Raw genomic sequence first — 24,954 nt, 5'->3', positions numbered from 1 at the left:
TTATTAAGGAAACACAGTACACTCAGTTCACTCGATTTGTTCTACTTTCAGTTCAGTGTTTGGCTGAGGTGGTGAAATAAATTAAATTTCATAAGCAAAAAACTTTCTTTCTATAACAGTGTGACTATAAATGAAAGAGAAATGTGAAAGGTCACTGAAGTGTGTGCAAGAGTGCATCTATGAAAGAGGATGAAAGTAGCATTGAGAAGCAAGGGTTATTACAGGAGTATGTGTGTGTGTTTAAAGACATTTATTTTTACTGAACACATGCAGGTCCACTAGTCCCCCTGTATCCATTTAGGATGGGTTTCAAGTCTCTCTTGAGATGACTGAAACCATGAATAGTAGCAAACCCTACATATACGATGCATACTTAAGGCAAAATTTAATTTCTAAATTATGCACAATAAGACATTAACAACAATAGCTAATAATAAAATAGAACAATTACAATAACATACTGTAATAAACATTTGAATGTGTTCTCCCTCTCACTCAAATATTTATTGTACTGCAGCATATGAATACTCAGCATGAACGCATTGAACAAAGGAAAGATTAATGTCCTGGGTGGGATAGTGCAAGATTTCATAACACTACTTAGAACAGCAAGCAATTTAACTCATGAATTGTTTACTGTATTTGGAATTTTCTTCTAAATATTTTTGGACTGTGGTTGAAACCACAGTTAGTGAAACCGCAGATATGTGGGACTACTGTATCCTCAGGCTTGTTATTGCTACTATTCATTTCCTTTAAAATGTAATTAGTTAAAATTTTAGAAGTTGGTTACACTACCTAATGATGCTTATTTATTTATAAAATACTTTATTGAGGGTTCTTCTTCTAAATAATACATGTAAACAGATACCAATAGCTAGATTTTACATATCCTCAAATATCTTCTTCTCAAACATGGTTCAATATAGTGGGGTATGGATTAAAATCCTGCACTGTTATGACGTATCTGACCCCAAATTCAAGCGAGTGCAATAGTGATGGTGGACAACATCAGGGTAACATCAGCTGCTCAAAGCACAGAGTGACAGAATTATGGATGGAATGTATAGATGGAAGGTGCGGAGATCATAGGTGATATGTGATTGTGTGTGGTGTGTGTGAGAGTGTGCAGGACCCTGTCAATACAATGACTAAGACATGAGCTATTGCTATCAGTTCTCACACACACACACACACACACACACACACACACACACACACACACCTATGTCTGATCAAAACTAGAACTAGAAGTGATAACTTACCAAAGTATGATGGAAAAATAGATGAGACACAGTGGCAGAGGTAAGAAGTGAATGTGATAGATTCAGGACCCCAGTCTACTTTATAACAGTTACTTCATACTGCAGCATTGCTTCACTCTTAAACTTGACTTCTTGGATCAAACAATGCTTTTTGGTTTCCAACAGTTTTTGAGTAGCATAATTCTTATAACTCTTGTAATGCAAACTCATATCAAGAATGTACTGTTGCATCCAAAAGTTCAAAAAGTTTTCAGGTTATTGTCAAAACCACAGATGAAAATAAGGGAACTGAATAGGTCAGAAAAGAAAGAATGAATGAGTGAATGAATGAATGAATTAAACTTGTTCCGATACAATATGTCAAAAACGTGGTGGGGTAGCAATTGAGTCTATAAAACAAACACTGAACAAAATCAAATGAAAGAGTAAGAGGGCTTATAAAATTCCACAAATCAATGACAGTGAGATAGTAAGTAATATAGCACAGCTTTAACTGTCTAAAATACACCAAATAAATGTCACTCAGTGTCAAAGCACATTAATCTTGAGTGTGTGCGAGCGCCTGTAAATGTTTACCACAGACCCAGACTGAGTTACAGTCTAGTACTCAGGCATTGGAGTGATAGATTCAGCAATATAGATAGACATTCCTGTCTAAAAATAACTACAATGGCAGCAATACACATGACCCACATTCATAGAAACACTCTAGTACTCACATATGCGCTCACTCACATATGTGCTACTTTCACCTCCCACATTTCCCTCATTGTCTCACTTTGTTCTTCTCTGCTCTGTGTATCCATGTGTCTGCTGATTTATGCATATATCAGCAGAGCTATTTCTGATTTCACAGAGCTGCTCACATTATGACTAAAGCACTATAGCACACACATACGCATGTGCAAGCACATACACACACTCATTTGAGCTTTCTCCAACAAGTCTTTGTGTTTTGAAAGGATGTATGAAAGTGTGTTATGAATGTGTGAAAGGGTGAAAAAGAGAGAAGTGTCTATAAGCACAGGACCACACCAGGGTTTTAGCGGCTACACTGCAGCATACAGCTTAGTCTGGGCATGTGTGTGTGTGTGTGTGTGTGTGTGTGTGTGTGTGTGTGTGTGTGTGTGTGTGTGTGTGTGTGTGTGTGTGTGTGTGTGTGCACGCGATGATATGCCAAAATACAGTAGGGCGTGAAAGAGGAGGAGACAGCCTGAAACAGATTCTAAGCAAATGAGTGAGAGTGAGGAGAGGAAGACAGGAGGAGACAGAAATGTGAAAATATGAATGAGAGGAAGGATGATATGATGAATGCTTGGTAAGGAAAGAAAGGACATATGACTGTGAGAAAAAAAGAGTGAGAGGAAGAAAAACTTTAGAGGAAGGAGAAAAGGATATAATGAGCAAGGCATGCAAGTGCACTCACTGGATGTTTGGCAGACAGTCTGCCAGTTACTGCACTCGTCTGATTCCATGTGGAAGATATGAATGCCTGAGAGAAACAGGGAGGGTCAGAGAGGGAGACAGAGATTTACATTTATGGCACTTGGCAGTCTTATTCAGAGCTTACAAATGAGAACTTACATATTTATCAGTATGTCTGTACATGTACTCCAGGGAATCAAACCCAAGAACATGGTATGACTAGCATCTTGGTCTACTTGCGTTATAGCAAATGAGCTACAGGAACACAGGAGATCCTTTATATGTGTCAGTGGTTAAAGTAGGTTCACACTCAATAGGTTTACAGCATGGTTTTTGACATTTCTCTTAATGTGTTTGACAAAGAACAGAAGCAAACTTGAGTCACACAATAACCAATGGTCACCTACAAGTACCTAGGTGTACTTCTATACAACAGCCTATTAAATGCAGCTATACTCCACCATCTTTTTCAGTACTGAATTCTGATTAAATAAGATGTCTATACCAATTAGGTCATTAAAACTAATATTATACATAATATTAATAATACTGATCTGATGATTCTGAAATAGGGGTATTTGTGATATTATGTTGATGGTAAAAGTCAGTAAAATCTCAATGCCCAACCCTCAGAGATATTTGTCCAGTAAAGTCAAAATTCTACCTGGATGATGGATCTCTTCAATTAACCCACCTTAGTCATACAAGACAGAATCCCATCTACAAAAGTAGACTTGATCTTGTGCACCTATTGAGGAGAGATAGAAAAGTAGTCTTGATCTTGTACATCTATTGAAGAGTGAAAGAAAAAGACTACAATGGAGATGGTGGAGCTCCACCACTTTACAACTTGTGCAATGAGTGCAACAAGACACAGCTTCTCTGCAATGCTTGCAATTCCACACCAGACATGACTCACTGTAGTAGTCTGTGTGCACAGGGGCGCAGTGACAATGGGAATGGGGTTAAGCTGTACGGTAGCCTACTCCCGTGGGAAAAATAATATCTCTTAAAAATTCGGCAACGGTGATTGTGTTTCTGATGCATCGTTTAATCTAAAACTGTTTCCCTTCTGATGAGTTTTCTCATACTTTTCCTTCAAAAAGTTCAAATACCTATGAATAATACAAAGGAAGAAACTCTAGTCTAGACCTGTCTCAATGTTTCAGTAGCTAATGCTACTGAAAGAATATTACCTGGGCGAGCTATTTTCTGTTTTGATTATGGGCCTAGATTGCATGATCTAAGCAAGAACAACAATTTTTGCACTATTTCTACTGTAGATAGAAACTGCTCATTTGCGTGGTATGCAATAAAAATATACCAAAAGCATATTTTTCTGCTATCTGCATACATTACCACTGTGGTGCCGAGTACGAAATGTGGACAGTGTAAAAGATCATACTGATTAAGACAGCAGTGTACTGCTCGCAACATTCTGTGGTACAGTTACCATGTCTGGTATAAAATGGGTTTTACACACACACACACACACACACACACACACACACACACACACACACACACACACACACACACACACACACACACACACACACACACACACACACACACACACACACACACACACACACACACACCTGTCTGTATTCCAGAATGATTTTGGGCAAGGGGTGCAGACCCTGGAGCTGTAAAAGCTGTACGAGAAGAGAAATCATAAGAGAAGGGGGGGAGGGTTAATTCTGTCATCAGCTTATTGTTTTGACAATCTTAGTCATAAACCCTTATGCCAGTAAAAAGTTAGCTAAATGAATATGCTTCCACTATTAACACTTATCGCTGTAGCACTTTTTGTCATGGTGGTTTGGAACGCATCTGATATATGTAAAAAATCTGATTCTCTTTAAAAATTAGCATGCTAGAGTACAGAAGTCAAAACAATGTTATAAAAAAATAAATGACAACAAAACAAACATACCACAGCTTCTGAAGTGGACTGCTGCTTGAGCACAGTTTTGGGCAGGTTTTTATTCTCACAGCGTTCATGCAGATGCAACTTCTCAAACAGCACCTGACATAGCAGAAAGTTTCTGTGTGAATGCAGAGATGAAAATACAAACCTTCAAGCAGCATATCATTCTCTACAGGTAAAATGTAGCATGTACATAAGCACAACTGACCACGGATTGTCACTGCTAGACCACATGGTTCTCTCTTTGTGTGTCTGTCTATACCTCATACACACACACAAACACACAGACACAAACACAAACACAAACACACCTGTCGAAGTTGAGCACTGCTGGACACCCGGAACTGCTGACCTGCAGCCTGATGAGCCTCCTGCTCCAATTCTTTCATCTTAGTCTGGGCGAGAAAGACAGGGGGTGGTAGGAGCAAAGAGAGGCTGAGAATCAGTTATCACATGTTTAGAAAAAGAACAGAAAGTACCTGACTGATTCATCAATACTAAAACTAAAGAACTAATAGAGGACAAAGTACCTGTGAGAACACTTTTTTCCTTTTTTTTTCCTCTTTCACACACACACACACACACACACACACACACACACACACACAGATGCATGAGTGACTATGTGTGTGTGTCTGTGTGAGAGCATTTGCTGCAGTAATGATCCCTGCTACAGAAGTCAAACACTTCTTTCTATTTATATCCTGCTGTGTGTATGCAGTCTTCTCCAAAGTTCTGGAATGGCAAGGCAATGAAGACATTTGAGTTTGAAATCAAAAGAAGAACAAGATATGAACAATTTGGAATGTCTGGTAAAAGAAAGAAACCAATCAGTCACTGTACAAGTCAGCCAAGGACAATAGCAGTTGAAGACAAAAACACTGTGAAAGCTGTGAAGAAAACCCCTGAAACAGCAGTCAGTAAAATCACCAACAACTTCCATATGACAGAGGTGAAGGTATCACTTTCCACGATTCAGAGAAGAGTTTGACAGCAGAAATACAGAGGCCATACCACAGGATGCAAACCAGTCATCCAGCAGTTATAATTGGATGGCCATATTGGAATTTGCAAGGAAATATAACGAGGAGCAACAAACGTTCTGGCGTGTTTAATGGATTGATGAGACCCAGATGAATCTCTAGTGTGGAAAAGGAAAGGACCTGTCCATGATACTACACATAAGCTCATGTGTTAGGCATAGTGGAAGTAGTGTCATGGCAAAGGCTCGACTGGCTGCTTACTGAGTGGGCTCACTAATGTACTGTATACTGATGATATAACTCATGATGGTAGCAGCCTATAGACTGTAGAAACATTCTGCCTGTCAGTTTACAGAAAAATGCATCCAAACTAATTGGGCAATGATCCAAATGACCCAAAACATACTGCCAACACAACAAAATACTTAATTCAGGTGGGAAAAATGGAGGGTTTTAGAATATGTGATTGGTCAAGCTGTCGTAAATGCATCACAAAGAAGCATGCAAAGGTTTGGTGATATCTGTGGGTTGCTAGCTGGATACAGTGTTATTTCCTTTAATTTACTTTAAAGACTACCTATTCTAATCATTTTGCTCACCTAAAAATTGGGTGGTCTGCTACTTAAGTTGTTTAACACATTTAGATATAAATATCAGGTAGTCAAAGGTGTAATTCTGATCTGATCATGTCAAATTCATCTTTTGATCTCAGTGTATAGCAAAAATAAAATTGGCCTTGCCATTCCATTAATTTTGAAACAGACTGTATGTATTTACAAAAAACATTAAGTTTCCAATCTAATTGTTTTCATCATTGCAAAGAAATATTCTGACAGATTCCGTCCTCTTCCATTCTCTCCCACACGCACGTACGCACGCACACGCACACACGCAGAGTCTGTCTCTCGCTCTCTGTCTCCATTACCCCCAGTATCTCTGAAGTCTTCTTTAAGGCCTTTTTATCCACATAGATCTTGTGGCTCTCCATAGCTAATAAAAAAGAAGAGAGAGAGCAAGGGAGAGCACTTATGAGTACTCAGAGTAATTGAATATGTAGATATATGACTATTAATTGCTTTCTTACAAGACATTCTGGTAATGAAGATGAATGGACAATATAGTAAGCATGACTACTGAAATGCATGTTCCCTTATTAGACTGGCCCTTACTTCAGTTATACTTTTAGATCTCAAATATGTAATAGATGTAATAAATTAAGTCCTATTAACAGAGTACCTGATAACAATGGAATCATCTTCATTTCCATGCAGAAGTACAGCTGCCACAGGCCTTGCATCTATGGAGGGAGCAAACTGTGCATGTGAAATTGTGTATGTATGTGTGTTTAAGACAAAAATTGTTCTTGTATAAAGTTTTTTTTTTCTAGTAAATGTAATGTACCTGCAATTTGTTTTGAAGCTCTACCATTAACATGTGTAGATGAGACAGACTGGAGATAATATGGGTTACCTTAAAAAAAAAAGAATAAAAAAGAGAGCGAGAGAGAGAAAAAGAGATTAAAAATTGTGGTGAAACAGAACATTTCAGAGGTTTCTTACTCACCAGGAATCGTCTTCCTTTATAAAAAATGAATTCAGTGGAAAGGAAGAAACTTTTAAAAAAGACTTGTGCACATGTGTGTTAGTATATATGTGACCATGTTTTCTTAGTTTCCTGGCTCCGTATGTGCCTTGTGAATATGTGTATTCCTGTGCCGGTTCTGACTTTTCTGTGTCCAAGGGAAGGGAAGGTTAGTATGTGCATGTGTTAGCCTTTGTGGATGGATGCATGTGTACAAGTCTCAGTTATTGTAATGTTCTAGGGTCTGAGTACAGATTGTGATAGCATGCAGACATAGGTTTCTGTGTGTGTGCAACCTTTTTGAATGCAGGTTGTGGAGTGTATGTGGCCGGGTGTGAGCAGTGTTTGTTGAGAAGGTCCTGGAAGCAAGAGGCAGAATCAGCAGGATCCAGTAACCAGGCAGCTGTCTGAGGATCCAACACCTGGCAACTGCTCACTGCACAGAAGAGCATATATACACCATCCCCAGTTCACAATAACTGCCTTTAACAACAGATCACATCATATTTAATAACAGTAAGAACATAAAGGCTAAAGTGGCTTGGGAGCACCGTAATTGTGACAATCATACTGTAATGACCCTTCAGAATGTACATATTGTATATTACAGCATTAATAACATACTACCTACAACAAATATCAGCAATCCAAAGATATAACAGATATGCAGCTTGTTTTAGTGTGCTCTATTCTGCAGCCACCATCAAGCAACTTAAGACACATTCAAATTATGCACATTTCTAACAATTCTACACCAAGTTCCTAGATATTACAACATGTGTTTAATGTGTAGATTCTTAAAATGAAATAGCTGTTGTTTCTGAATGACAAAGCAACACACTGACACAGACGATATAGTCACCAATGTAAAAAATAATATTTTGCACTATTGTGTTCCATCCATGGTCCACAGTAACTACTATAAAGGATATACAGCTGGTATGTATAATGAATGGTGACATCATCTTGCCTTGCTTCCAGCTCAGATTCCCGCTGAAGTGTGTGAGTGCCATCCGAAGCAGGTCTTTGGCTTTGTAACACACTAAACTCTGAGCTCCACACACCATCTGCAGAAGCATCTCTCTATAACACACACAGTGTTTAACAAGAGCTCTAAAAGCAATAACAAGTTCCACCGTCTCCGCTGAGGTACTGCTGGGATATTTATGGACCTTGGCACAGGCAATTTTCTCTTCTTCTCACACACAAACATACTTGGTGAACAGATCCTGGTTGTGTTGTTGGTCTTGTTGGGCCCATACAGGCCGATGCTCCAGTCTCAGAAACAGGAGTTTCTCCTCAGCAGTTCCACTCTCCTCCAGGTTCTCTGAGTCCAGACTCTTCTTGAGGAGAACCAGAAACCCACACACAGCAGGGGTAGACTTCTGCAGACAAGGACAAAGAAAACAGGTCATCTCTCTCTCTCTCTCTCTCTCTCTCTCTCTCTCTTTTTTTCAGGGCCCAACACAATTGGAACCTTCAAGTCTTTGCAAGGAAAACCAATAAAATTATTCTTATGGAATATAGGGCAATAACCTAATGTAGACACATTACAGACACATTATAAAATAACATAACATAAGCAGGACTAAAGACTTTGGGAAAGCAATGATAAAAATAGAAACAAAATGCAAAACACAAAAGAATATCCTGAATATTATGGTCTACAGTAAGGAACACTGCTCTGGAATTCACCACCATTACACTTCTGTAAGCCTGATTCACAGCCTACCTGCTCAGGGTCCAACTGTGTTGTTCCGTCCAGATATACCATCGTAGCTACTAGTGCCCTTGCTCTCCTGGCCTCCTCCAATACACACATCCTCACTTCTTGTGAGAGATGGCTGGCATCACATATTCGAGGGTCAGAGGTCAAGGCTAGGGTAACTTTGGATGAAGTTGAGGTCACATCCACTTCCGTGTTTCTATCCAGGTTTAACTGGTCTTTCAGTTCTGAGGCAAAGCACCTCTGTTTGGAAGGCTTAGGGATGTTGGAGTGAATCTTTGTGCTGTGTTCTTGTTTCTTCCATTCTCTCTGAGGGGCTGCACTCTCCACTGGCCTCTTTTCCCTAGACTGAGCATAATTCGCTGAGTTTATAGGCTGTCTTGTACTCTCACTTTGCTCTGTCTGGTGACAAACTTGCACTTCAGAAGATGAAGAGGAGCTTGAGAGTTTTGGAATGCTGGTTATCTGTTTAGGACATAGCTCCTGGGACAGAGTAACTCTGGAGTGTCCCTGTGCTGGTCGTGGAGGCTCCCATTTTCCTGGTCGCTTGTGTGGAAGGACAATTTTGGTCAGACTCTCTGTATTATAACTCCCTGTAGTCACCTGTAAAATGATTGGTATGGAGTGAGTCAGTGAATGAATGAGATTTAGATATTTAAATAAGTCTGATTGGAGAGACAGAAAAGAGAGTAACATAAAATATCTCATTCTAAACAGTAAAAGTAGGGCAATGATGCCAGATCATTAATTCTGTTCATTCATTACAAGCAATTATGAGTCATTATACAGTCATACAACACCTTTGAAATTATCATTAACTTCATTCTTAAGCATTTCCCTGCTCTTCTGCATGGCCATCCGATTAGTGTTTTGTAAAAAGTATAAATTAGATGACTCTCTATAATCTATAATCATTTAAAGAGTACCACCTCAAAAGATATCTCCTGCCTCCAAGAGATTAATGGGAAAAACCCAGTCTTCATAGTTAACTGCACAACCACTTAGTTCAAGATTCCTAAACAGCAAAACCTCATCCATATCACACTAGAACTTTACACGGTGATATGTGCATCCAAAGTATATTGTTGTTTTTATTGAGCAATTAAGAACTGTGGGTTATTTATTTTGTGAAAACAAATACAATCAGTATTATTTTAAGACAGATTTGAGCCAATTCTCAACCAGCTATTTTCAGCAAATATTCATATATCAGTAAAATGGAAAAGCCAATTTGATCATTACTGCATTCTGTCTAAACAGACCAATACTTACAACTTTAGTCTCCTGAAGAAATTTTGTTTCTTCACATTACCTGCATAGACATTTGCATGTTTCCATTATTCATTATGTTATCTCACCTTGAGCTGATTTCACATAAATGTATATTAGAAAAACTGATAAAATCACACTGATCAACCCTTTTATTTAGCAGTAATCCCAAGTAATGAATAATATTACATGAGTCTGTACATATATAGATATGTTGAATAGCATGTACTATATATTGACTTATTCACATGTGCACTGATTTGAATTAATTTATCTGCAGGTGTGGGTCTGAATGAACTAATGCTTATCAATTTGTGTAAGATATTTTGTATTTATATTTTGTTCTAAGAAAAAGAAAAAGTTCAGGACTTCTCCCTTATATGAACAAATTCTATGTTTCAGTACCCAGGGGAGTCTTTCTATTTTTCTTTGATACACAGAATAAACTTGACTATGATTATACATTCATCAATTCAGAATGAACAACCCCATAATGCACTGCAGTAGTGCTGATGGCTGCAGTATGGTCTGTTCTCCACATGATTAATGCAGAGGTCAACAGTAACTTTAACTGCTCCAAAAATGCACTACTTCTACCCAAGCAGCATTTCTGAACAACCTTAAAGCTCTTCACTGTGTGACAGAAATGTGCATGCACACACTTACACACTGACACCACCATTGCACATAATACAAGTCAAACTAATGTTGTCAACAAATTCTAGCATACTATTCCGGATCTATTTAGAGAGGTCAGGAAGATCAAATGATTCAGCTGCTTCTGTTCAAATAGAGGTAAAAGCCATATAAATAAAATTCAAGGTGAACCCTGGAACCTGGAGAATTCAGACCAATTAGATTCAATATATATCTTAGCATGCCCTTTGACGTTTGCTGAGATACAAGTCACAGTTGACCTTTGGAAAATCAAAGGGACACATTAAGTAAGCTCCTATTATAACAGCATTGATTGACAAAAAGCATATGAAACAATGAAATAACCAAACATTTAGAGTCAACTGGCTCACCTAATAAGAAAGCCATGCATAATTACATTTCACTCTGTTGTTGGGCTCCTCTACTTAGTTTTCACTAATCAGGCATCAGTAGTATTTTCTTTTGGAAGTCCTGATCTAAAATCATAGTACATGAGCACCTTCCAACAGTCTCCTTACCTGTGAGAGGACCTGGTGGTTGTGATGCACTCCTGTCACAACAGGCGGCACCCTGTGCTCTTTCTCTGTGCTACCGTCATTGGATGCCTTCTGAATATTTCTCCAATTTGTGTAAGGCATAGAAAAGTCTATATGAAGAATACAAGAGACTACATGGGCACATACACAAGCATACATAACATGTTTGGGTTGATACCAAACATTTTTTGGTTAATTTCAGCATAACTGATTGTAGCATCACATAATCAGTTATGTTGTTTTACCAGTTAAATCAACTTAATATATCATGTATACACTCTGGATATATACACTCTGGGTCAGTGTGTGGCCATAGTTAAAAAAAGAAGAAAAAGAAAGATTTTGCTACAGCAGAGAGTAGAATAACTGTTCTTTGTGAATTAACAGCTCCCTTTAATCATCATTATTTCAGCGCATACTGCTGAACACTGACAGCACAATGATCAAAACAGATTACAGGTAAGACAGATCAAGGTTTATAGAAGTCAGCTCTTTAAAGGAAATCACATGCATTAAACACTAAGAACTTGGTATGTGACCATAGCATGTATTTATGGAGAGTATTATACTTGCAGATAACCCCATGGCTAAAAAGCATTTTCAATGGATATTTAGCATGCACAGTGAATATTAGTCCAGTCTGTTTTTTTTGTAATTGATGACATACATCAGCACTTCTGAGAGAGAGAGAGAGAGAGAGAGAGAGAGAGAGAGAGAGAGAGAGAAACAAATACCAATGAAAAATAAAGTTAAGGTATTAGCCACTTAGACAGGCCTGGGTTGTAGTTCTCAACTCCATCACAATAGGTTTTACTGCATCGTTTTGTTTTTCCTCTGCTCTAGTACATCTAATTTAAGGTGAAAGATTTGAAAATGAGCTGATTAATTAAATCGGGAATGGAAAACACTAACTCTGCAATGTACCGATCCCTCTCAGCTGATCTGAAGAGCTATTCGGGAGTACATGTTGCTGAGTGTTAAGAAGTAATCACTGAGAACAAAGATGCACTGTAGACAGGAAGTGTTTGCGCACCCCCTACTGGACACTTTAAGCATTTCACTTACCAGTTAAGTAACGGGATCTTCCCCTTTTCCCTAGTCTTGTCTCTCTCTTTCTGTCCACTGAGCCATTGTTCCTGACTACTGTGTGTTGGTCAAAATCACACACTTTAATTGAAGCAGAAGGCACAGTAGCAACATCTAGCATTCCACTGACTGGCATTTGCAAATGTTTCCTACTTGAAAAACACGGTTTTCCATTTACAGTCTGATCAGGACTACTGGGATCAGGCAAGATGGAAATATTCAGAAATTTCTGATCGGTTAATGACTTTTCCGTGAACTCTTTCAGATGGCTGAGATGTGGTTTTTGTAAATGTTCTTTCTGTCCAATTCCACACACTAATACCTTGTCACTACCGCCTTTATCTAGGCCCTCAGACAAAAATCCATTAAACTGAACCTTTGCTAAACCCTGCTGATTATTCTCCTCTTGCGCCAACATAGCAATCACCCCTTCAACTTCTGCTAGTCTTTCCTCAAAAAAGTCCATTGCTTCAGACCCTCCTCTGTTTCCCTTCTCAATTTCACTCCCCTGCCCATGGTCGTCTTCTTCAAACTGCTTGGAACAGGTTAGTGTGGGTGTTTGCAGATGACCAATGCTCCATTGCATGACAGTGGGAATTCTATCTGCACTGGCTGTACCTTCACTAGGGCACAGCTGTTGAACCTTTCCCTTCCTACCGGAGATCTCACTCAGTGTCTGGGGAAATGCTACATCTGGTCCGGCATTTTGATTTCCCCAGCTAGTGCAGCCTTTCCTGGAGCAAGGCTCCGGGCTCCCTGGTACTGTGACATTGCCAGCATTTAATGCTAACAAACTGTCATCATCCCCATGGTCTATCAGTCTCCAATCGCTTGCTTCATCTTCTCCCCACTGACTAAACGTGTTATCCCCAGACTGGAACAGTTGAATGCCAAACTGACCGTGGTGCTCTGTTTTAGGTGAGTGAGAGAAAAATCCTCTCTCTTTCTCTTTGTGAAGTCTGCAGGGAGAAAGATTACTCATAAATTTGCATTTGGAGGCTAATTAGCTGAACATTTCCATAGATGCATCTAAAAACAAATGCAAAGGAAAGATAGGATATGCCCACCTTCCCCCAAAAATAACCCCAACAAAAGTAACTGGTCATCCAAACTCACATTGTCCACTGTGGCTTAGGGTATGAGCTGGGATTCTCTATAAGGGTAGACTGGGCAGATCTTACTGCTCTCTCCCTCTGAGAATGAGAGCCCAGATAATGCCTGAGCCCAGAGCCAACACACAGCACAGGTGTAATACACAATCAACAGAGCAATGGCATTCTTCACTACCGCATATCACATGTAACTATGCTCACATATTGGTCTGTGGGGGTAGCTCTGCAGTTTTGTAGTACTTGCTTTGAGGCTGCATGGGTCTGCCGTTGAATGAGTCCACTATTTTAGAGACAAAGAGGCAATCCTGACAATGCTCTAGTTATGGGGATCATTCACAAACTGGTCCATTAGGCAGAAGGTATAGTTAGTTAACATTTTATGCAAGATGCCCAGCATGAACATCCTTTCCTAATTTCTTATTGGCCAGTCTTGACTTTTTGGGGACTTAGGCACCTCACCATAATATAGCTGTCAAAATAGCCTTAGCATACACTCCCACTTTAAGTCATGTTCACTATGTAGTGATTCTTTCAGCCCTTATGAAAGCAGGTTTCTGCTGCTGGTCATGACTCACTGCACTGGATCTTTTCTACTCTGCCTGCATACTGGGCCCTCAGTGCAGCCATGATGGCCTGTGCATCTGCAGATAGAGGGTGAGTGGTCAGTGTGCTGCTAGGATAACTCTCCATCTCATCTGCTCCTCTCTCCTCCCTCAGTGTCTGTCCTACAAACACAAAGAGACAGTACCACACTGAATAATTAGTCTAGGCTACAATTGCTTTAAGATGATTTGACATTTTGGACTGATTGGGTTACACAAGACATATCAATGTCAATTTTTGAATGAACTTGAGTTCATTTTGTTTTCTCATAGTGCTTATAATCAGTTTATGTATTGCAAATATACTGCTTGCAATTAAGCTTAAAAACTGTTTCGTAGCTTTGAATATCAACGTCATAGACTCACAGCCTCAACGCATTTCTCATAAAACACTGGACGTAAGTAATGATGAGGAATCTAGGCCATTACATCAGTCTCACATAATGACAAAACATGAAGCAGACAAGGACAGATGGTAGTTTATTTATAAAATATCTTATTAAATTGTCAAATTCAAATAGTTGTACAAAGAAAAACACAAATTGTATTTTCTGTATGTTGTCTAATGTTACCAACTTTTTGTGCAGTTTAGTCACAGTGCAGAAGAGACATCAGAAGATGGATGTGTTTGCAAACACCAGGACATAAATGTTCTCCTTGAGCAAAAATTGGGAGCAGCACAGGCTTCAAGGCAATATTCCTCTGAATGATGAATCCCTGTGACCAGGGACCTTCACCTATACAGGATCAGTAGTGCCATCTGCCCCCTGAACTATTTAACACCAGTCTTGGTTTCCATCTCCCTCACTGCCTTGCTGAGCAGGGCAGGATCCAGGTGGAAGTAGACATATAGTTCTCTTTCTCGCCTGAGGACGGCACTTTTCTCCAGCTGAGCTCTTTTGGTTCTCAGGTCTCCCACAATGTCCTGCAACAGCTTATATAGATTCTTCTGCTTCTCTTCCAGCTCCCCCAGAACCATAGATAACGCCTGCAAAGGAACAGAAGGCATCGAGGCTTTACAGATCTTTAATAAACAATTTGCACAATCACCATCTGTACAACTGTACTGGACAAAAAAACATTTTTCTTGGAAATTACATGAAATCAAGTTGTCCATTCCAAGACATCTAAATGTAATATATTCATTTTTTATTTTACATAAATAGTGTATTCAATAGTGTGATATTTTAGACAAACTGTTATATCCTACCTTTACCTCAATGTGTTATAATAATTGGTCAAGAAAAATCTCTCTATAAATATTCTTTATATATTTGTTATTAAAAAAAGGTCTTCTCCCCCAAAAACAGGGTTTGAAAAAGGGGTTAAAAAATCAATATTAATAATCATGACCTGCTTATTATTGTCTAGTATGATAGTAGTCTAGCTCATACAAACACCACAACACCACACTGCTTTGCAGTGATTTATTACTATTAATTCATTATAATAATAGAGAGCAAGTAAACTTAAACTGTACTGACCTGGAAAAATCTGCATAATTTAAATTAAACAAATATTCAAAGTAAACAACCACGCTATACACAAATGTAATGCCATAGCTGGTAAAAGCATCTATAAAAATGCCCAGAGAACAAAACTGTAACCAGTAACACAAAAAGAAAGTGAAAAGGAAATGGCTGAAAGACATGAACACATTAAGAAATCATCCAATAAGAGGATGCTTTAAGCAAGATGTGACATTTTGAAAATAAAAATCAGAAATAGCAAAACTATCAACCCAGCATGCAACAGAAACAGTCCAATCCAACCAACTGTGCCACCTTAACCCAAAATGCGCGCGCGCGCACACACACACACAAACAAAAAGAAATAAAGTTGTCAATCAAGAACAACTCACTTTGCCTATAGGGGATCTCAAAATGGGGGACGGTGGTGAGGATGAGGACAAGGAAAATAAAGGTGCAAGAAAGACATACCTGTACGTTGGGGCAGAGCTCCTGAGCAGGTGTGGCTGTAGCACGTACCTGCGGCCTCAGGAGAGGCTGCATGATGTGGGAATAGGCTGCACGCTCCAGAGCATCACGGTCCCGCTCTAAACGTGCACCAGTGTAGCTCTGTTCACGAGTGGCCCCGTTCAAAGCCTCACGAACAGACATAAGTTCTCCGTGCAGGCAAGAGGCTTCCACTTCCAGCTTGCCGTATGTCTTGAGGGGATCCTTACACTCACCAGGGTCCTTACCCACTTCCAACATATGCAGTAGTCTGACACACACACACACACACACACACACACCCAAAAAACTTATTTGAACAGGTCAACAAATGAATTATGGAAATTATACAAAAAAGTTGAACAACAATAATAACAACAACAACCAAAAAAAAGTAATGTGAGAATACAGGCAGCCTTCAAAGTGGATACTTACATTTTAATGTGAGACTACAAGAAATGTACACTATCTTCATTAATTTCCCACCTGCTAAAGGGTGCATCCTTGGAGCTGATGACCTGTAGCTTCGTGTTAAATCCCAAGCAAGGTGTTTGGGTCAGTTCAGGCTTGCTCAGAGTGCTCCCTCTCTGAGCTGCCATCTCAGCTGCCCCCTCTAGCCTCTGGGCCACCTCCTCCAGTTGAGTCATGGTCCTCCTCCCCCTACGAAGCTCAGCTTCCTGGGCCAGCCGCAGCAGCTCAAAAGAGGCTTTCTGGCGGAGGAGCTGGTCCCTGACCTCAGCCTGCCGGGAAGTGTAGTAGTTCCGTCGGGCAATCTGGAGTGCCAGATCACCGTGCACTACGGGCACATTAAGCAGGCGAGCATTATCCCTGAGAGCTGAGTGGACAGGCTCACGCATCAGAGCGTCAAGGTCGGACTGGACAGAGAGAAGCTCAGAGCGCAATGCAGGCTCTCGCCAGGAGGCCTGCAGGGACCCCAAGGGCTAGAGCGGAACAGGAAAGGAGCAGAGAAGTGAAAGAGAATACCAAAAAATGTGAAAATGCTGTCAATTATGCCAATATTTACAATAAACAAAACTGCAAATCTACTGCACACAAAGCCACAATAATTTATTATCAGCTAGGTCAATTCCCCCCCCTCATACATTTGCCAGCTTTCAAGTAAAGAAAATTGTTTATAGCATAAAAATGTAATTCATTAATTCCTGACTTGTTTCAAGTCTAAAGGCCCCTTCAATGTGTGCTGTACCTCTTTTGGGGTATTGAGCTGCTCCATAAGCCAGTCCTTCAGTGCTCGATCTCCCTGCTCCTCTGCCTGTGCCTTCAAAAGCTGGTGCTGCGCCACAATGTGCGCCCACTGCAGCTGGGCCATCTCCTTCCTCCTGCTCTCCACCACCTTTTCATCCTCTTCTTCATTCTCGCTGCAGCAGCTCAGGTCCTTCACCTGGAAGCACTTGGAGGTGGAGGTCTCCACCATGTCAGAGATGCTCTGGAAGAACTGTCGCTGGGTATAGGTGGCCAGAGCCCTAGTGTTTTGCTCCTCCTGCCGGAGGTAAGGCTCCAGGGAAAGCTGGGACAGCAGGACTGGTGGTCCTGACTGAGGGGCTGGAGGTAAGGGGTTTCCATCTTTCTTCTCCATGGATGGGAGCACAGCATGGAGGAAGCCAGCCAGCTTTGTGGCCTCTTCCACAAGGTCTTCTAAGGCAGCATTGGTGGTGGCATTTTCGACAGCGAGACCAGAGTTGGCATCATTTGTGGCACTGCACGCACCCTGGCACAGCACAAGAGCCGCAGATGCATCAGCTCCCCGACTGGAGGCCAGCATCTGGAGCTTTTTCAGCCTGCACAGTTTTAGCTGCTTTTCTTTTCGCAGGGCTTGCAGTTCAGCCTCCAGGTCTTCCACAGAAACATCTCCCTCCTCACACAGCAAAGACAGTGACCCATGTACACCCACTGCACTGCTGCTGTGCCCACATGTCTTCAGTAATTCCCCCAACGAAGTCTCATCCAAGATGGGTTTCCCAGACTCACGTAGCACTCGAAATGCCTGCACTTCCTCCGGTGTGAGGACATTGTTGCGGCTCAAGCGGTGACAGAAGACGCGGAAAAGATGCAAATTGTCTGGCGCAGCATCGAACAACCAATCGAATTCTGAACCTCTGAGCGACGGTGCTCCTGGATAACCCAATCGCCCAAGCGCCTCAACGAACCTCTCCCCATTTAGCATGTTTGAAAGTAGATCCCTCAAACACGTTTATGCCTTCCCCTGTAGTAAATTGCGAGACAGCACAGTCCAGTTTATTTAACGCTAACCAATTGAGGATTAAAGATACTGAGTAAATAAGAGCTACGCAAAACCTTTAGTATCCAGTTAGCGTCTTTAGTACATATTCACACGCAGGCATTTTCAATTACGTAATCCATGACTGGCACATCATATCACCTTTTAAAGGGAATAATGAAAACGTGTGAATTTCACTGGCAGTCACTAGACTAGACAAGATTAATCCACAATTGTACGCTTGAAACTGCTATTTCCAGATATCGCAAATTAAAGACAGGTTAAAATAAGAGACGCGACACTTTTGTGTTATATCTGGCTATAACGGTTATTAAATGCTTTCAACTTCTCCACTGTGCATTAATTATCGCTAGATATGATAACATTTTAGTAGCCAAGTAGCTAACGCTAGCTAGTTATTTCAACATAAGAAGTTAACATAGTTATCCTGGCGTTTATCTAACCGTAGGTGACCATAGTTTAGATGAGGTAAAGTGAACTAGCTAGTTAGTTAGCTAGCATTAGCCAAGCTAGTCATTAAACTAGATAGATAACCGTAACTTAACTAACGTTACATAAATAGTTATATTAACCTAACGCCAGCTATCTAGATAACCGTAACTAGTTAGCTAGGTATTTAGCTCACTACATAATTGCCAGAAGGTAACAATAGTTAGCTAGCATTAGCGTTAACTTTAGATATCATGACTAGCTAACATAGGTTAGCTGGCTACACAGGAAACATCAGTGTGACGATTTTAAAAGGGCTAGCGAGTATATCTAGCGAAACAATTTGAATAAACCAAAAATAAAGCGGTATTTTCAAACGTGAACAAATGCTTACCTCTTAATAAAACACTAGCTAAATAGCTATGCCGATGTACTTTCTGCGGACGACCTAGACAGATAGCTTAGATAGATCAACGGTCTTTTGGTTTATAACCGACTCTACTGTCTCGTGAACCTTATTCAACGGTACAAAAAGGGCGCGCGTCTACGTCACTTCATTCGCTATAAAATTACAATTAATTTTTGGTTATTTTAAATGGCATATGCACTCCATACATAACAACACCTAAAATAAACTCGTATTACAGTTTACTCCATATTTTCTCGGAACATTGATTTTATGTTTCCAAAAAAAAAAAACCAAACGTGCTGACGTATTTGGTTAACGAATCAGTATATATACCCAATGGAAGGCGAATTGTATCAGCACGGTTAGGTAAGCTAGGCTAGCAGCATCGTTGTAGTTAGTGCTGGCTTTAACCTACTTCGTACAGTTTATGCTTCACTCCAGTTTCACTGACAATAAATTCTATGTAGAGCCATATAAGGAATAGATTTAAAAAAGCAAACTCTTAAACAAGTATATATTTTCAAGCGGCGTTAGATCAGGTAAACAAGTTTTAATTTTATGTAAGGGGTTGTGTAGTATCTTCATTTTCGTGTGTGGAAAACGTTAACCGCCAGCTAAGCCAGTTAAATGTTACGAGGAAACGTTGGCTCATTGGTTCTTGTACTAAAAGGTTCACAGTGATGAATGCTAATGATTTTGCCCTTAAATCTGTGTTCCGGACATAAAATTTGGAAATGTTTGACTTTAAAAATTTTTTCAATAACTTAGATAAGTCCCTGTGAATTTATATTCATGGATAAACTAAAGTTCCCGAAACAGAACGATGGTCCAAGCCAAGGCCTGGGTCCTGAAGCAACACTTTGAGGGTTTCCCTAAATACAGCGACTTTGAGCTGAAGCACGAGCAGCTCCCCGAACTCAGTGATGGAGGTAGGGACTGGAAATGGGCTTTTTTTTTTTTTTTTTCCCCCTTTTATATGGCACGCATTGTGTTTGCTATTCTTGATCATCATGGATAACTGTTTCAGAGGTGCTTGTGGAGGCAATGTTCCTAAGCGTGGACCCCTACATGTGGTGAGTATGTCAGTGTTGTGTTAAGTTCTTTGGGTTCTGAGGAGTGATCTAACGTTAGATTGAGGGCAGTTGCTTAAAACTAAATCTTTTAAATTATAAGTATCAAGTAAATATGTATATAATTAATGCAAAGCAGTGAAAAGTGGATATTTCATACTTTTGTCTACATTGTATTCAAGTCTGAATTGTCATTTCTAAATTGCAATATTTTTAAATTAAATATCAGTGGTTTCATAACAAGACTTTGTAACTAAACAGTTTGTTCCTAATTGCACATGACTAGACAACACTGCAGGCAAAATGTGTTGTAGATATATTAATAGTGCTCTTTGTAGGGGTTCCTTCAAGTGTTTCTCACTTTTCACAGGCCTTTTAGTCGTTTTCGAATGCAACCAGGGGATGTGATGATTGGAACTCAGGTGGCCAAGTAAGAGAGACAAACTCTACTTCACTACAGGTTACTGTGTCCATTCGCCTCCATTTTGGAAGTTCCCAAGTGTTGCATGCCTGACTTGGCTTATGAAGATCTCTTTATAATTATGATGTGCAGCAGGTCCACTAAGAGTGAGAAACAAAACTGTGCAGTGGCTGGTGATCACCTACAGTTAATCTTTATGAAAAGAAGCAATGGTTGGCTTAATGTTTAAGTAACTATGATCCATTTTTTTCAGAGTGAGCTGTAAAATTGGATTGGATTTTGGCAAGGGACAACCACCTTTTAAAATACCATTTGGAAACAAATCATGCAAACCTTTTTATTAATTTTTTTAAAACTTATTTTAAAGGGGAAAGTTGGTTAATACTAATTTATAATTTAGGTAAGCAGGTTTGTTTGCGTTTGAGGCAGCAGAGGGTTTTAACGGTAGCAGCTGTGCACTACTAAGTTGCATGTATCATTGCTGTGCTCTCTAGGTAAATTAAGTCCTAGGGCATCTACTGAATTATTTCTCACCATTTTATAGTGCATTTTGGCTTTCCTTGGCACACTTTACTTTTTGAAAAATATGTAAGACTTCTTTTTCAACTTTACAACATTTATGTAAAGTGGGTGTCAAAATTTGCTGCTGGAGTCCAGCAAAGTTTTGCAATTGCTCTGCTCTTATACAGCTACTAAACCTGGCGATTTATTGTGTTGAATCAGATGTTATCTATTAGTTTAATGTAGCAATGTGATGTCTAACCCTGCTATGGGAGGGCCAGAGACCAGTGTGGTTTGATTGACCTGCTTTTAAACACCTGATTTAACTCAGCTGATTGCATCTGCTCAGACACAACTACTAAACCTGGCAGTCACACAACTTTTGCTGGACTCTGACCATCCATGACCTGACTTTTACATCAGGGGTGTAAAGCAAGCCCCCCCCCCCCCCCCCCCCAAAAAAAAAACAAAAAAAAACCAAAAAACACAAACACTGAAGTAACATCACCATACTGTAATGTAAAGTAACCCATGCATGTAGAGTGGGATTAAGTTTTTTTTTTTTTTTTTTTTTTTTTTTTTTGTTGTTTCTTTCCAGAGTGATTCAGAGTAAAAATCCAGAATTTCCTGTGGGAAGTCATGTGGTTGGCCAGTGTGGCTGGAGGACACACACAGTATCAGATGGGACTAGTCTCATACGCCTCCTGAATGACTGGCCTCTAAATGTTTCTTTCTCTCATGCTCTTGGAGCCATTGGAATGCCAGGGTACAAACCTCTTAATTGTCTTTACAAAACTTAAAAAAAAAAAAAAATTAATATAAACAAAACAATTGTGAAGTACCAAAATGAAATTGTTTAAATATGAAGAAGAATGAAAAGTATTAAGTATTATAGCACTTTGATATAAGAAGTATTTATAGCACCTGCAGTTTTGTCTATAATTTGAAAATTGCTCTAAATGGACAGTCATCATCTACTAACTGCAGAAAGGTTCTGTGTGTGAGATTTTATTCATGGAAGGAGTTGCATTTAAGTGTAAAACCCTCTTCTTTTGCACCCGTTTGATGCCAGCAGAGGGCTCAATTTCCAACTTGTGTGGTGAAAGTCAAGCTGAGCAACTGGTTGATTTTTGGCTTCTTTCAACCTGTTCATCGTTTTGTGTGTAGTTTAAATGTATATATTTGTATGGATCCTTATCTTTACTTTCCTTCATAGTTTGACAGCTCTGTATGGTTTAGAAGAGGTGTTGGCCATCAAACCAGGGGAAACTCTTCTGGTGAATGCAGCAGCTGGTGCTGTAGGGAGTGTAGTGGGTCAGCTCGCCAAACTGAAAGGATGTAAGGTGGTGGGGTCAGCTGGGAGCGACGCCAAGGTGGCCTACCTGAAAGAGCTGGGCTTTGACCATGTGTTTAACTACAAGACCGTGCAATCTCTAGAGGAAGCTCTGAAGCAGGCCTCCCCTGAGGGCTATGACTGTTACTTTGATAATGTAAGTAGATGGATACCTTTTGGTTTACCTGGAAGTCACCCGTGTGTTTTTAAAGACGTGTAAAAAGAGAGGGATTGAAACTCTTAACACAGCTTTTAAATGAATCTGTTGTACATAAAGGTATAGAATTACTGAGTTCTGTGTCTGTTTTCATGATTCCCTAAAGGACTATCTATTCATTTTCACAGGTTGGTGGACACTTCTCCAGTGTTGCCCTTCCACAGATGAAATGTTTTGGGAGGATTGCAGTATGCGGAGGAATTTCCACATACAACAACAAAGAACCTCAAACAGGTCTGCCTATATTAAATATCACAACTTTTTGTGCAGTATTGCATCAGATGTTGGTTATGTACTGGAGCGTCCACCAATATGCACGATGGTAAGATGCCTGACTAATCCTCACTCTTGTCCCTATAGCCTTGTTATATTTGGGTCTATAAGGTGTGAAAACATTTTATGATTTCTTGGAAACAGGCTCTCTGTACCGAGCAGTTTACGCAACAATCCGAAATATGCAGTTGTTAATCATACAATGACATTTTACTGCAGTTATGGTAATGAAAATGAAATGTTTGTGGTGTGCCACAGGTCCTTATCCACAGCTCACTATGATCATGAAACAGTTGCACATGGAGGGCTTCCTGGTGGGGAGATGGGAGCATAAGAATCAGGAGTCTCTGAAGAGGATGCTCACCTGGCTGCAGGAGGCAAGTGTTTCCTTGTCCTAGAATCTTTTTCTTGATTGGTGAATGTAAAGCCTCTTGGACAGTATCTGGGACTGTCCTTCAGTTTGAGTAGTTCAGTCATGGAGATCTTGTTAATTTTAAAAGCAATATTTTCATGCGTTTTAAAGCGTAATCTCCCTGGATGCTGTCTTCATTTCACACAGGGAAAACTGAAGTGTACAGAGCATGTCACCACTGGCTTTGATAACATGCCTACAGCCTTTATGGGGCTGCTTCATGGTGAGAACATGGGAAAGGCCATAATTAAAGTCTAAAGTCTGTGCTTTACATCTTGCATTTAAAAATGAGCATTATAGAACTGCACTCTTTAAATATGGAATAAAATCGGATTTGATTTTTGCACAGGGTTGTGTGGTCTCTCTCTCTCGTAGAAAGCATGATGTTTCTGCCATTCCTAGGATTGCATTTTGAACAGAAGTTTAAACAAGTGATGGATCTTGCTATTATTAATATTCCTACTTTGTATAGAGCCTTTTTTGTACCTGTAGACACATCAAAGCATTGTGCAGTGTGCTGAGTGTATCCAGTAAACACCCTACTGAGTTCTTTGGTTCCTTATTCTATAACACTGTATTTTATTTTTAAGCAATGGATTTTCTGAGGCAGTCTAATGTAAGCTAGAATCCTGGCAACTGAAACGTTTATTCACAGTTTGCTGCTTATTCTGATGCTGCTTAGATAGTAGCTTCAGTGACCAGACTGACCAAACCCCAGGGCACCAACTGTCACTGGACATACAAGCACACATTCATACAGGACAATTTAGCATATCAGCTTAACCTCCTTCTTTTTTTGACTGTGGGAGGAAACCAGAAACCTACACAGGGAGAACATGGAAACTCCACACAGATAGGGACTCAAACCCAAAGCCCCTTGCACTGAGAGGCAAACATACTACCAAAACTCGATGGGTGCCGGGGCTTAAATTCATATAATTGACTTATTATAGATTTAAATGTTGATCCATACTGTAACATACAGTAACCTCATTAACAAGAATGAATAAAATTAAAGTTTGCTCTCTCAGAACAGGTGTTTAACTCAAATTTACTAATTTGCCAATAGACTTAAACATCTAGATTTATAGATGTCACAGGCACTGCAAAGGAGGGACATACCTGCTCACACACACCCTACACCTGCCACACTCCCAATCACTCACTTATTGATCACTGGTCCTTATTTGAACTTTCTATCCAAGTCTACAGCTAGCTCCCATCTGTGCTGTGCATTGCCAATCGTACTGTACCTGTTCTCAAGTGACTTCTGTTTGTGCGTTAACTTATGCGTGGAGCAATAGCTGCTGCAATGTCTTTCTTTTTGAGTTTGCTTGAGTCTAGTGTTATGGAGAATAAAGATTCTCTTGACTGTCGCTGTCCTTGCCACCACCCTCACAATACACTTAAAGCATCATACTTATATAATAAAAATCATTTAAAAAAGCAAACTTGAAATATCATCTCAAAAATGTCATGTCTTTAACCAATGCACATAA

The 24,954-nt window shown here is 39.8% G+C and overlaps 3 protein-coding genes across 6 annotated transcripts in view; 1 reads left to right on the top strand and 2 right to left on the bottom strand.

Annotated features, from left to right (window-relative positions):
• poln (polymerase (DNA directed) nu) overlaps nucleotides 1-14,292 on the bottom strand; it is a 40,564-nt gene extending 26,272 nt beyond the window's left edge. The window contains exons 1-17 of the mRNA XM_035519987.1: nucleotides 14,149-14,292; nucleotides 13,775-13,853; nucleotides 13,578-13,679; nucleotides 12,795-13,420; nucleotides 11,358-11,485; nucleotides 8,920-9,516; nucleotides 8,403-8,572; nucleotides 8,158-8,270; nucleotides 7,484-7,623; nucleotides 7,008-7,076; nucleotides 6,843-6,903; nucleotides 6,532-6,596; nucleotides 4,935-5,018; nucleotides 4,630-4,722; nucleotides 4,292-4,348; nucleotides 3,385-3,438; nucleotides 2,692-2,757 (exon numbers count right to left, since the gene is read on the bottom strand). Of these exons, the coding sequence (XP_035375880.1) occupies nucleotides 2,692-2,757; nucleotides 3,385-3,438; nucleotides 4,292-4,348; nucleotides 4,630-4,722; nucleotides 4,935-5,018; nucleotides 6,532-6,596; nucleotides 6,843-6,903; nucleotides 7,008-7,076; nucleotides 7,484-7,623; nucleotides 8,158-8,270; nucleotides 8,403-8,572; nucleotides 8,920-9,516; nucleotides 11,358-11,485; nucleotides 12,795-13,420; nucleotides 13,578-13,679; nucleotides 13,775-13,853; nucleotides 14,149-14,263 (2,619 nt within the window). The 5' untranslated portion in view covers nucleotides 14,264-14,292. The remainder of the gene's footprint in view (nucleotides 1-2,691; nucleotides 2,758-3,384; nucleotides 3,439-4,291; nucleotides 4,349-4,629; nucleotides 4,723-4,934; nucleotides 5,019-6,531; nucleotides 6,597-6,842; nucleotides 6,904-7,007; nucleotides 7,077-7,483; nucleotides 7,624-8,157; nucleotides 8,271-8,402; nucleotides 8,573-8,919; nucleotides 9,517-11,357; nucleotides 11,486-12,794; nucleotides 13,421-13,577; nucleotides 13,680-13,774; nucleotides 13,854-14,148) is intronic.
• A 344-nt stretch (nucleotides 14,293-14,636) lies between these two features.
• On the bottom strand, nucleotides 14,637-19,408 carry haus3 (HAUS augmin-like complex, subunit 3). Of its 4 annotated transcripts, none has more exons than XM_035520037.1 (5): nucleotides 18,447-19,408; nucleotides 17,338-18,354; nucleotides 16,617-17,071; nucleotides 16,116-16,401; nucleotides 14,637-15,163 (listed from the first exon to the last, which is right to left on the bottom strand). In XM_035520037.1, the coding sequence occupies exons 2-5, from the start codon at nucleotides 18,313-18,315 to the stop codon at nucleotides 14,948-14,950; spliced, it is 1,935 nt and encodes a 644-aa protein (XP_035375930.1). In that variant the 5' UTR covers nucleotides 18,316-18,354; nucleotides 18,447-19,408; the 3' UTR covers nucleotides 14,637-14,947. The 4 variants fall into 4 exon arrangements, with proteins under 4 accessions (XP_035375930.1, XP_035375929.1, XP_035375931.1 ...); XM_035520036.1 differs by having other exon boundaries at nucleotides 17,338-18,531; nucleotides 19,214-19,408; XM_035520038.1 differs by having other exon boundaries at nucleotides 19,214-19,408.
• Nucleotides 19,409-19,577: 169 nt separating this feature from the next.
• Nucleotides 19,578-23,803, top strand: ptgr1 (prostaglandin reductase 1). Its single transcript, XM_035536551.1, has 9 exons — nucleotides 19,578-19,767; nucleotides 20,036-20,157; nucleotides 20,256-20,301; nucleotides 20,669-20,728; nucleotides 21,819-21,986; nucleotides 22,437-22,710; nucleotides 22,899-23,004; nucleotides 23,302-23,420; nucleotides 23,603-23,803. Exons 2-9 carry the CDS (start codon nucleotides 20,052-20,054, stop codon nucleotides 23,711-23,713), a joined length of 990 nt encoding a protein of 329 aa, XP_035392444.1. The 5' UTR covers nucleotides 19,578-19,767; nucleotides 20,036-20,051; the 3' UTR covers nucleotides 23,714-23,803.
• The last annotated feature ends 1,151 nt before the right edge of the window (nucleotides 23,804-24,954 follow it).

This window comes from Electrophorus electricus, chromosome 19 (genome assembly GCF_013358815.1).
Source record: "Electrophorus electricus isolate fEleEle1 chromosome 19, fEleEle1.pri, whole genome shotgun sequence".
In the NCBI taxonomy this organism is placed as follows: Eukaryota; Metazoa; Chordata; class Actinopteri; order Gymnotiformes; family Gymnotidae; genus Electrophorus; species Electrophorus electricus.
Note: the sequence above shows the minus strand (reverse complement) of the source record. Positions and strands in the feature narration are given on the sequence as shown.